The 12,686-nt window shown below is 34.7% G+C and overlaps 2 protein-coding genes across 2 annotated transcripts; both read right to left on the reverse strand.

Moving 5' to 3' along the window:
* Positions 1–1,319: 1,319 nt before the first annotated feature.
* Positions 1,320–2,571, reverse strand: GCK72_012491 (uncharacterized protein; the record flags this gene model as incomplete). The annotated part of the gene is made up of 6 exons (XM_053729157.1): positions 1,320–1,458; positions 1,529–1,590; positions 1,638–1,838; positions 1,927–2,020; positions 2,115–2,385; positions 2,475–2,571. The coding sequence occupies 6 exons, from the start codon at positions 2,569–2,571 to the stop codon at positions 1,320–1,322; spliced, it is 864 nt and encodes a 287-aa protein (XP_053583929.1).
* A 6,159-nt stretch (positions 2,572–8,730) lies between these two features.
* GCK72_012492 (uncharacterized protein) lies at positions 8,731–10,175 on the reverse strand (the record flags this gene model as incomplete). The annotated part of the gene is made up of 6 exons (XM_053729158.1): positions 8,731–8,899; positions 8,942–9,003; positions 9,093–9,293; positions 9,368–9,461; positions 9,700–9,970; positions 10,079–10,175. The coding sequence occupies 6 exons, from the start codon at positions 10,173–10,175 to the stop codon at positions 8,731–8,733; spliced, it is 894 nt and encodes a 297-aa protein (XP_053583930.1).
* Positions 10,176–12,686: the final 2,511 nt, after the last annotated feature.

Consider the following 12,686-nt stretch of genomic DNA (forward strand, 5'->3'; position numbering starts at 1 on the left):
CATTATCGAAGAGATTTCCAAGACAAGGTCGGTAAATAAATGATTAATTGATAGATGTGTTTCCGTCATTTCTATTAAATGTTCCTGAAACTGTAAATACGAAAATATACTTTTTGATAGATGAAATTGAAACGCATTGCCTTGGAATTTATTGTTTTCCTGCTTCAAAATGTTTTGAAATTGATTCAAAGTCTTTAACGTTCGTTATATCCGTTGATTGATTTTTTCATGTTTTACAGTGAAACTGATTTTTTATTCAAATGAATGCTTGTAGTCTCTCACCAACTAGTTGTTCATCTTCACTGTTTCAACTTGTCTGTAACTTTTATTCCACGTCTTCATTTTGTTTTGTTCAATATTTTGGGAATACCAAATTTAGAGAAAAATAAACTCTGTTTCCAAAACATAACTAAAAATGTTCCACAAAATCCAACCGATAGGTTACCAATATCAGAATTCTCTTTATGTATTTTGTATTTTGTACACTTGAATGTGCGGATCATTATTTTAAAAAACGTTATTGAGTTCGGCAAATAAGTAATTCAAATTGGCTAAAGGATAGTCAAAGGATGTGACGGAAAATTAGAAAGACGCCCGGGATCAGTCCAACATTTACTATCAGAACTGAATTGAGCGTTTTTTTCAGGAAAAGATCAACTCCGCTGTAAAATAAAAAGGCAACAATGCCCAGCAAATAAACAGTTCTAGAATGAGGTTTCGATAGACCATTATGAAAATGGGTAACAAAGACTGCGTCCCGTAATAAGTTCTAATTGTAAACTCGACTCTGAACTGTTTCAGGAAGCCGCAGTAGCTGATGTACCGAGAAGTGCTATAGGGTCAACCACTGTTAACCGACTAGTGGCTCTTGCAACGATGCAGTAATGAAACTGGAAAAATTTTCTTCGAGAATTCTCACGGCAGATTTTTTTCTTAATTTCTACTGATACACTATGAAGGTTTAGAGACATAAATGTGTTCAATTGCAATGTTCCCGATTTTCTGATTTTTTTCCTTAACTTTAAACCTGATTTCTGACCCAGATTTCTTGATGCACAGTGGCTTCTGCCAATTTCAGTGTTCAAATTCATTTATATTGTGATCTCAGCTTTCTAATGATGTATGATACATGTCAAAAGATCTATTTCACTTCAGACCATTCCAATTTCCCCTTGTTACATGCTTCATCTAAATGTTTCGTTTAAAAATTGGCTGAGGATTTATTACCCAAAAATTCAAATTAATATAAAACCCCACTAAAACACAAATAAAACATTCTTTTAATAGCAAACTATGAACTACGACACAATCATTCAAAATTAGTCATTTGCTTGCGGAATGGTAATGCCCAATGGAACAACTTCGAACTGTGCCATACACAACTCATTGATCATACTGTATTCACAACAGAAGGTACAATACGGGTTCTCGTCGACATTGAAAATTCGGAAGCCGTATCTAGAAGTAGCAATTAGAAACAAACAAAAAGAAAAAGAAGAACACAAAATATAAAAGTTGTGAAACATACTTTCCCATGGTTTGCAACATTTTTAAATGTTCAGAAGGCGTTCCGTGGATTTCGATGAATATCTGAACGTTTTTGCCATAAAATTCATTTTTTCACTTAAAAATCATACCTGACACACAAAATAATCCCTAATCAAAGGCTCCAGAGCAGTAAACTCTCCTTTTTCGATATCAATTTTCAGCAATTCCACTTCTTTTCTTCCAGATTTTTCAAGCATTCGGGAGATTGGTAGGTCAGTTGGAATCTTTCCCGCAAACAGTTCTCCATTTATTTTCGCGTAGGAATCTTGCGTTTTTTGGTTTTGGGGGTCCTAGAAATTATATTTCGTTTTCTCAGTAAGGGATGTGGGAAAAAAATAATATGAAGAGTACACGAAACAGTTTTTGTGCATAACTTACAACATCTGCCCCAAGAATCCTGCATTGTCCCCCGGTGACTTCAAAGATATGCTTGTCGTAACCAATTTGATTATTGAGACCCAAAGACATCAATCTGTAATCAAGATGTTAAAAATTCAATATATTACTTTGAAGCCTATAATCCTTACCTATATTTTGAAACAGTCGAAAATTCAGAAAAAACTCACGTGCAATCCTTCTTTACCTTCTTCGGATTACAAACATATTTCCCTCCGTCCCCCTTCTCTCCAATCCTCTCTTTCTGACCACAATATGCTTCCATTTTCATTTTTCTGTAGAAATCCTGGCCATTGGTTTTCAAAGATGCATTGAATAGTACTCTTCTATCATTTTCAGCCGATATGAGTGCTTTCTTCCGTAATTCTTTGACGGTTTCCGACTGGTAGAGGTCAATGACATTGGAGGTGTCGGTAGCAGTAGGAGTAGTGAGGTAGTTTTCTGGAAATCCGGGTATAACCGAACAACGAACTCAGAAAATTTCAGTATCAGTTTAGGTAAACTAGTTGAAACCGAAAAAATAAACACACCAATATTACTAATCTTGAAATAACTCGAAATTGTTGTAACTAGAATTGTAACCAGCAGTAGAATAGTCAATGAGCACACATTCCATTCTTTGGGCATTTTGGAAGGAGGTTCTGAAGAGAGAGGCGATTTGAAACTGGATGGAATCTATAAGACAGAGATAATTGAAATCGTTTAAACTGCACAACTATAGTACTGCTTCAGCACAAGATACTCCAAATCAGATTTATGTGAAGCAGAAATAGTACCCAAAAAAGCATATTGGCCAAATTTGAGCCACACCATATGTATGTCGAAGTACCATTTTCGAAAATTTGTTTGAAACTTGAAAATTCGTAATTTGCTTCAAATTGAGTTTCATGCGGTGAAAAGTATACCAAAATGTAGATCTTGACGTGTTCTTTGACTGTGACCAACAGGACAGATAGCAATGTGTTTATGTACAGTAAGATGGAGTAGAATGGCATGTTTATACTTTTTTGGCCCTGGGACGAACTTTCAACGAGTGGTCAGCCACCGGCAAACGGGTAATACATAGAACTCGCCGAGATCTACATTTTGGTATATTTTGCAGCTCATAACATTGAGTTTATCCAAATTACACGACTTGTCCCGATTTGGCCCGATTTGTTAGTACGGTTGAAACATCATAATACTATTATTATAGCTACAAAACTATTCCTAGCACAAAATACTCTAAACAAGAACTAAGCGTAACTGAAAAAAAAAACAAAAAAGAACTCTCAGAAATTCCTAAAAGAACAACTACACACTTGAAAAATAGTCTTGTACATGTTTCCATAGAGATCACATTAGTAGGGAAGAGAGTGACACTTCTGAGGTTTTTTTTTCGTTATTTGAACTTTCGGTTTCTCTAAATAAACATTTTCTATGAAGACGGCTTGCTTTAATAATAGAAATGGTACAAAAAAATTAGTATTATTATTATTGACATTGGTACTATCAAATGCAAGTTTTAGTAAAAAGAGTAAAAATCATACTTGTTACGGGCCGGGCCGGGCCAAAATCAGAAAAATCTTGGCCCGCTCGGCCCGTTTTGAAACATTTTTTGAAAACATTTTGAGTTTTTGAATTTTCTTTGGAAATTTTTTGAAATTTTTTGAAAAAAGTATCGTTTTCGATTAAAAATTAAAAATTGAATAAAAATGTGAATGTGTACAATAATTTAAGCATTTTTACTCTATTTTTTCGAAAAATTTCAAAAAAAAAATCGGTAAAAAATGGGTACCCATTTTTGAATCCGGGCCGACGGGCCGGGCCGACGAGCCGGGCCGACGTGCCGAGCCGGGCCGGCCCGATTTTTGACAAGTATGGTAAAAATCAAACTATCAAAAAGTAAGATATGAAAAAATCTTCAAAGACCGAACGTTTCTTCTCTCCCACAAAAGGAACCCAGCAGCCTACTTATCATAACAATACTGAACTGATGAAAAAAATTTTCCTATTCCCCATTGTCAATATTCTATTGTACATTTTATCAGGGCGTTCTATTGTACTTTGTTGTTTGCTCTTTCCCGGTTTCAAAACATTATTTTTGGGAGAAAGTAGGTTTTATAAAATGGTGCAGTATTCAGAAAATTTAGTGGAAATTTGAAAAATAATGGGGTGAAAAGGGAAGAAGGACATTCAGAAAAGTTGAGAAGACGTTGTGGAGGCTGGGGTGCTTGATACGCGTAGTTTCTGAGAATTTATTGATTTGATTCTGTTGCTGACAAGTGATAAGAATATTGTGGGAGAAGGAAGGGAAAATATAAACTAGACGGTTTCGCTTAAAAGATGAATTAAGAAAATATTCAATGAAGTAATATAAGGACTTGATGTTCCAAAATATTTTTTTTCAAAAGGTGAAAGACCGCTAATAATTACTGCAAAAAGGATCGTTCGATTATCGGAGTAAAGCGGTTCCGACATTTTTTACCGACGCGATAAATTCGCGTGGGCGTTCCCGGAGATCAGTAGCGCGAATTTTTCGCGTCGGTAAAAAATGTCGGAACTGTTTTACTCCGATAATAACATGTAGATAAAAAATGTGTTTTGAGTGAACTATAATACAGTACAGTACTTCAAGTAAGTCAGGTATACGAAACCGAAAAAAACAACTATGCTTCAGAGATTCTACATACTGAATGATATTCTGATGAATAGTTCTTCTTCGATGACATGATATGTAAAAGTGTATTTCAATATTCATATTCGAGAAGAGAATAATTCCAATAAAAACAGTTTAGACATTGAGCAAAAACATTTGAAGTCGGAAACATTTAAAATTTTAAAGCCTCCTGTATTTAATTATTATGTATATAACCTTGTTCCAAAAAGGATTGAATTACCCTTTATTGCAATCTGTCAGATTAATAGTAAGTGAAACTGAAATACATATGAGTTATCTCTCTAAATTGCTCAAATATTAAAAAACCAGTCGGTTTACGTCGCCTAACGGCGACTAAACCTCCTTCCCTACACCACCCTTCTCAGTTTTACAGCGCCTGCGGCGCTTCTTACATGATTCAAACAGTCAGGGCGTCAAAATTCCCTCTATTTCTTTCGAATTGAATGTAACTTTTAATCATTTTTTGTTAGCTGAGCAGTCCGTTCCGGCAGAGCAGAGCACACCGATGGCAACTTTCTTCTTATGTTTTCCTCATTAAAAGTAACATTCATGGTCATTCAGATATAAATTCTTAATTTATTGACTGATCGGCGGCGATGCCACCTCCCTCCTCCAATTAATGCTAAATTAACGCAGCCCGACGGCTGCTCAAACTCATTTTCTAAACGACCCGTCTAGGTTTTACAGCGCCTGCGGCGCTTTTCATTTGGTCCCTACTATTTCAGAATTCTCTTCCACTTCTAGATTGTATTTTTAACTTGATGGTTGACTTTATTAGCTGAACAGTCCGTTCCGGTAAAGCACAACTGTAAAGTCTTTGCTTTTCTGATGCGATTTCAAAAAACATTTCTCAGGGACTTTTTCTACCCTGATATAATATGGATTTTGAGCGATTTTTCACTTCACCAATCGGAACTCTATTCATTTGTTCTTATTTATCTAAAGCACTACTTTAGAAGAACATGAACTTGGTAACTCTCCTTTTATTCTCCTCAAATGGCGAGTGATTTTTAAATAATATTTTTTAAGCTTTTGACTGATCTGTGGCAATGTCGCCTCGCTCCTCTGGATATGGCAGACTAAGACCATGATTCAACAAATCATCCTAGAATTTATCATTTTTTAAAGATAGCCGAGCAATCACCATTGCTTCTTGAGTAGTATTCTTTCTTTCATTATACTTCTAGTAAGTTTAGGAGTTTAACAGCACATCCGGCGTTTCTTTGATGGTGGATACTTTTGAGGTCTCAGAATTAATCGTACTGAATACATGGAACGACTTTTTTGGTAAAAAAACCTTTACCGAAATCATTTTGCGGTTATTTTTTCTACTATTTTTTCTCGGTTTGAACATTTTTTACTGAAACTTAGGAATTTGGAGTCTTTCCTATTCACATCTTCAAAAAATGAGCAAAACTTTCGAAGCAAAAAAATCCAACTTTTCGTGAGTTGCACTTTTTGACTATTATCATTCAAAAGAGCAAATTCAAAACTATCGGGGTGCAAATTTATAGAGAATTCTCAAGGCACTCGGAACTAATGTACTTACAGTGTTTAAAAAAAAAGTTTTTGAAAGATCGACGGCAAAGCCGCCTCTCTCCCCCGTGGACGAAAGGTTTATTGTAAACTGCCATCAGTTCCTGGCTCGGCACTTGTGTGATTGTAATTTTAAACACGGTCAAAGATGGAACTCAATCACTCATTATGTAGAGGTGTGGTCAGTGTCAAAAAAAGTCACAACCGTTTGCCATACGAAACCTCGACTATAACAGTTATTCACATCTTTTGTATACTGGCTGTCCATCTCCTTATAAAAACAAAAAATAACATTTTCGACCTGGCGCGAACGAACTCATCACCCCGTGCGTAAGAGTCATCTACATAGACCGCTACACAAAATTCGCGCGGTCGGGGTGCTCCCGAAAATGCAGTCAAGAAACACCGAGTCAGTAGCTTTGAGTTTTCTACCACCCTGTCGGGACACACCGTTCTCAACGCTTTTTACTGTAGAAATCGGCATCGTCTCCAGAAGACGTCAAAGTCAATTTTTTCAAAAAAAGAAAAGTTCGGGCATCAACTAAGACACATTTCCAATAGATCTATCCAGGTTTCCTAAAAATCGGTCCACTACGGAGGGAGTTATGGCTGCCAACAAATAAATACACAGACGGAATCTGTTGAATATTATTAGTAAAGATAAAGATGCATTATGTGGAATAAAAACGAAACTGAATAATTTCACCGATTCTTCAAATCTACATAAAACAGGTTTTGAGACTGCGAACTGATAACTTTGCCGGATTTTTATTTACCAGTAATTTCCAGTGAAACTGTCTTATTAATTAAATAAAAAAGTAACAGCTTCTTGAACTCATGGTAATGATTCAGGTCACATAGTACAGTGTTCAGCAAGAAAATAATTTTAAAAGTCAGTAAAACAGCAGAAAAATTGGTTCTTTTTGATTTAAACGGCGCAATCCAGATGAATGAAAAAGGAGAAGCAATGAACTCTACCCAAAATGTCTATAACTATAATATGTTTTGAAACGGAATTCTCGCGGTGAACGACGAGGACGGTGTCCCACCAGCTGTCAAAAAGAAGGTACAATGTCGTTGAAAATCAAAGAATGCAGAAACGACCTGATTTTTGTAAAACAATTTCTTAGCAACTGCTATTGACAATTGCTATTCCTAGAATGAAACTGTATAACTTCACATTATATTACTGTACAATATGCCCGACACGTGTAAAACATTATCGTGGAAACTGTTTAGTTTTATTAGAATTTAGTATTAGCTTTAAGCAAAACAGTGATGTTTATTAGTTGAAATGTATGCTCGAAAGAGGAAATAACGAAACAAGCGGAAGAATATATATATTTTTAAAAATTCATTGTTCACGCAATAAAACCCATCAGTAATTATGAAAAAGTTAAACTTGTTTTCAATTACATATTCATTTTTACCTTAAATTTGAAAATGAAATTTTATAGTCTGATACTTGGTACTGTTCAGTACTGTATCAGTGGTACTGTATGGTACTGTATCAGTTAAAAAACTATTCTGAATTTTTTGCTTTTCATAAAAACGCGTATCTATATCTAGACCACCTGTTTATTATAAATTATTTTAAAATAGAGAAATAAACATTTCAATTAAGAAAACACTGAATTTTAGACTTTTTGGCTAAACTGAGCTTTTTTCAGTTTAGACGGTTTGCACCAATCGTACCAAAAGAACTTGATTGCACCATACTTGCCACTTGTTTGACTTTATGGACTTTTTAGAGATAAAACCGGTAGGTACCGGACAACATGTTTTGAAAATTTTTTGAAAGCTTTGAATTTTTTGAAGAGATGCATACTTCGAACTATTGCGAACAAAATATATAATATTGTCGCAACAAAAAAGTTCCCAGATTTTTTACCGACGCGTGTTTGCATTTGCAAAATTAACAAAATTTGCACTAGTCCGCAAACACGCGTGAGAAAAAAATGTCAGAACTTTTTTATTTCGATAATAGCTCGCCTTGAAATTCTTCTGAAACAGCACATGTTTCAGTGACCTGAAAAAAAAATGACTGTGATGATCGGGTTTCGGACGAAACCGAATTTTTGTTTCTTGATGAAAAAATAATATGTTGCATCAGTTCCAGATATTCGAATATGTTTTTTGTTTTTGTTTTTTTTTGTTCAATAGACTCAATGACTGTTTTCGCTTTAAAAGTTTCAGAGAAGAAAATCAGTTCTGGACGAGCAATTTTTTTTCAGATGTTCATTCTGAAAGCTGGCAACTAATTTTTTAGTATTCTTCCACCGAGTGATCTTCAGAACTGTGATAAATTGTATTATGGTTGCGAAACAGTGAAACATGTGAACCAACACCATATCTATTAGTCCTGCACAGTTCTAACAACTGCGCTTCACCGAAATTTCGCACACAATTTTCTTCGGTGAGCGCGGTTATAAGAAGTGTGCCGTGCAAATATCTTCTTACTGTTCCAATGTTGCCACAACCTCAAGCTGTTGACGGGTAACCGAGATTTGTCGGAAGTATTACAATCTACCTACTCCATTTCATTTCAACACCCGAAATTCTAAAATAAAACCCCAAAAATACGAATATATTTAATTTCCATCCAAGTGATCCATTCTTCTAACATCAATTTGTTGTGGAATAGTAATGCCCAATGGAACAACTCCAAACTGTGCCATACACAACTCATTAATCATACTGTATTCACAACACATTGGGCACAATAAGTTCTCATCGACATTGAATATCCGGAAGCCGTATCTGAAAATATTTCGATTTTCGAAGAAGAAGTGGAAACCTTACTTTGCAATAATCTGGAGCATTCTCAATTGATCAGATGGCATTCCGTGAATTTCGATGAAAATCTGAAGAATTGAAGATAGCCTTCTGTTATTTTAGACTCATATTATGGCTCATATTATGGTCTACTTGAAACAGAACAAAAATTTCTTACCTGACACACAAAATAGTCCTTGATGAGCGGTTCCAGAGCAATAACCTCTCCTCCTTCAATATCAATTTTCAGCAATTCCACTTCTTTTCTTCCTGCTTTCTCTAGCATTTGAGGGATGGTTATCTCGTTTGGAATCCGGCCAGCAAACAGTTCCCCATTCATTTTTGCATAGGAATCTTTGGTCTGTTGGTTTTGTGGGTCCTGAAAAAAATTTTGGTGCCGAATTGTGAAAAAAGACCACCACAATAATCAAAACCAGTTGCAACTGAACTCACAAGATCTGCCCCGAGAATTTTGCACTGCCGACCCGTTGCTTCGTAAATATGCTGGTCATACCCGATTTGGTTGTTGAGACCCAAAGAGAGCAATCTGAAAAATCTCCATTCGGGGTTCTATCCGGGTGAGGTTTCGCGTGGCCGCATTATGAAAATGAATAATTTCCACGCACAAATTTGAAATTGTTCAAATAAAATTTATTAAATGTATTGAAAAGGATGAAAAAAACATTTCTCAGCCCGACGCAAAAAATAGTGACTATAATGAGAATCAAGTACGTCATCATAATAATATCTCCAACATGAATCAGTAAAACAAAGTGAGAACTCACGTGCAATCCTTCTTGACCTTCTTCGGATTACAAACATATTTCCCTCCGTCTCCCTTCTCTCCAATCCGCTCTTTCTGAGCACAATGTGCTTCAACTTTGACCATTTTGTAGAAATCTTGGCTAGTAGCTTTTATCGATGCATTGAATAGCAGTTTCCTGTCATTTTCCGCTGTTAAAAGTGCATTTTTCCGAAGTTCTTTGATGGATTCTGATTGGTAGAGACTGATGATGTTGGAAGAATCTGTATCGGTTGAGGAAATAACGTGATATTCTGGAAAAATGTTGAGGTAGGATTAAGCAAACATCTGATTACTGATATTTTTAACTGAATTGATTGAAACAGAGGACCAAAAGTTATACGAATTTGAAAAAAACTCACCAATCTTGCTGAAAGTGAAATAGTTCGATATCGAAATAACCAAAATCACAAGTAGTAACAGAATAGTCAGTGAGCAGGGATTCGAGTCTCGAGACATTTGTATATGAGGGTAACTGGAAACTGTAACAAGCATTATCACATACTCAACTAGGCAACTGCTATAGAAAAGAATGAGAATTACTAGAAGAGTAGAAATAAATGAATACAATGAAACATTAAAAATTTGGAAACGGTACAATATGTAACTTGGGTGCCTTGAGATGTCCTACACACAGGGGTGCAAAAGATGCGTAAACGCGCTCCGTCGCACAGAGGTTGGCACGATGCCAAAAAAGACTTGGCTGAGTGCCAAATTTAAATTTAATTTTTATATGTCGTATCTTTCAATAAAAACCACGACGCGCACGCAGCGCCACTTGGGAAAAAATAGAACCCTAAGGACATAACAAATTTCAATTACGTTTAATCGCTGAATTCACGGTAGAACTACTTGAATTTGTCAATTTACTCAAATTATATCTCAAAATGCCCCAATTAATTTCAATTGAAAAGTCATCAATGTCAAAAATGAATGAGACAAAAAGTAGTATTAACACTTATCTTTTTTTTCTGATAAATCACACTTGAAACATGAATAAAAAAGGAAAAAGAGACGAGAAAATACACTTTTCATGAAGAATATGTTGGCGGTTTCTAAGGAAAAGTCGTTAGCAAAGCGGAAGAAGACACAAAGTATTTTTTTCCCGTTTTGTTTTTTGATGTTTCCAAATTTCGTATTCAAATGGTTTTTTTTCTGAATGCCAAAGCATTTGCAAAATATTCCAAAAAGAAACTTTCCGAAAAAAAAATAGAAACTTATCAGCTTTGATAAATGAACATCTGTTTTGACAATCTAACTAAACAGTAAATTCCATTAAGAAATCAATGTTAGAAACAATGAATATATCTAATAGCTAGTGACTCGTTGATATGTGTATAGTTAATTTATACGGCATTCCAAATTCCACTATCTAATCGATTAGCTGTACATTAGTTCAATTGATCAAGTCATCAGAGCGAGCGGTGAAAATTTGGTCAGTGAAATGAGCGTAGAAAATCCTAAATATTTCTTTTGGAATATGTTGGATTTTTCAGTTTACTGAAATTTTTAAAAAAGCGATTTTTGTTGTTTTCTATCGAATTTATTTCAAAAACAACAAAAATGATTGAAAATACCTTTAAAATTTTAAAAATCAACACTGCCGAAGTCGAATTTCTAGGCCACCACGCAAATTGTCTCGGCCATTTCATTGCCCCAAACTTCCCTCGCTTACTCTTTTCGAGATTTGGACAGAATAAAAACATGAATTTGGAAGTGAACTCAGGAACGCATGCAGTGCAACATGAAAAGATCAAAACACTTTTAAGAGTTCAGTTAAATATATATGTGGATTTTGGAAACTCTGTTTTCTGTACTTCTTCCTACAGGAAATAAAACATAACAAATTTAGAAGAAGAGCCAAAAAGCCTTCTTAAATTCTGTTTCAACCATGGCATTTTTTAAAAATAAAAACTTTAATTTTGATTGCTATTCAGTGTTCTGATTCACCGTAAAAGTGGGTTTTTTTCTTTTTTTCAATAAAATTTGTACGAGAAAAAATATACGGAAAAGATTTCGAAAACGTGGAAAAAACCGAAATCCATTAAAGCCTCTCTATACAAAAGAATCAGGCAGCATGCATATTTCAATAAAAAATCATTTTTCTCATTTTCCATTGTTAAAACTTTATGGAGTGCCGTTTCATTTTATTTGTTTGTATTCTCCACCGTTTTGGTACATATACATAAATGTTGGGAAATCAAGAAAAGGAATTCTACAGGAATATTTTTATTGTAATGTCTGTTCTCGATATAACTCATATTATTGTTTCGCGGCATCTTTATCACTGCGATAGTGTGACTCCAAAAATTCGAGAATAAATATTGTAGAAAGGGAAATATTGTTAAATCACAATTGCTAAACTGAAATTATTTTAAAAATTCAAATAAATAAACTGTAAAGTTTTTTCTCAGTTCTGACGAGTGAACATGGAATCGCATTGTCCTTTTTTATCTAAACTTTCGGTTTCATAGCTCTTACTACTACAGAAAGTTTTAATCACAATTGTTAAAGTATTTACAATTCCAAACAACAGAAAGAAAACAAAAAAGAAAGAAAAAATGAGATTAAAAAATATTGCCATCTTCTTTAAAAAAAAACAAATGAGAAGTTGAACCTTTGAGCCACAAATAAATGGGCAGACATTTTTCAACAGCTACATACATAGATTTGCAAAAAAATATTGGAAAAATGAAGAGTGTTTTCAACAACCCGATTCAGAAAAAGAAGATTGAAACAATTTATTCCTCGTTTTGGTTCTAAATGAAACAAGTAATTAGGCCAACGAAAACGAGACTAATAATTAGATCAACGACATCGAGGCTAATTAGAAGTAACTTTTGATAAAACTGGAACTTCTTGCCTATTTCATGTAAGGGATGAAATGATGGAAAGGTTTCTGAAAGAGACTATAAATAAACGGTTTCAGAGAAGTTACATACGTTTGTAAAGGGTCCAACTTTAATTTTG

The sequence above is a fragment of the Caenorhabditis remanei genome, chromosome IV, assembly GCF_010183535.1.
Source record: "Caenorhabditis remanei strain PX506 chromosome IV, whole genome shotgun sequence".
Taxonomy (NCBI): domain Eukaryota; kingdom Metazoa; phylum Nematoda; class Chromadorea; order Rhabditida; family Rhabditidae; genus Caenorhabditis; species Caenorhabditis remanei.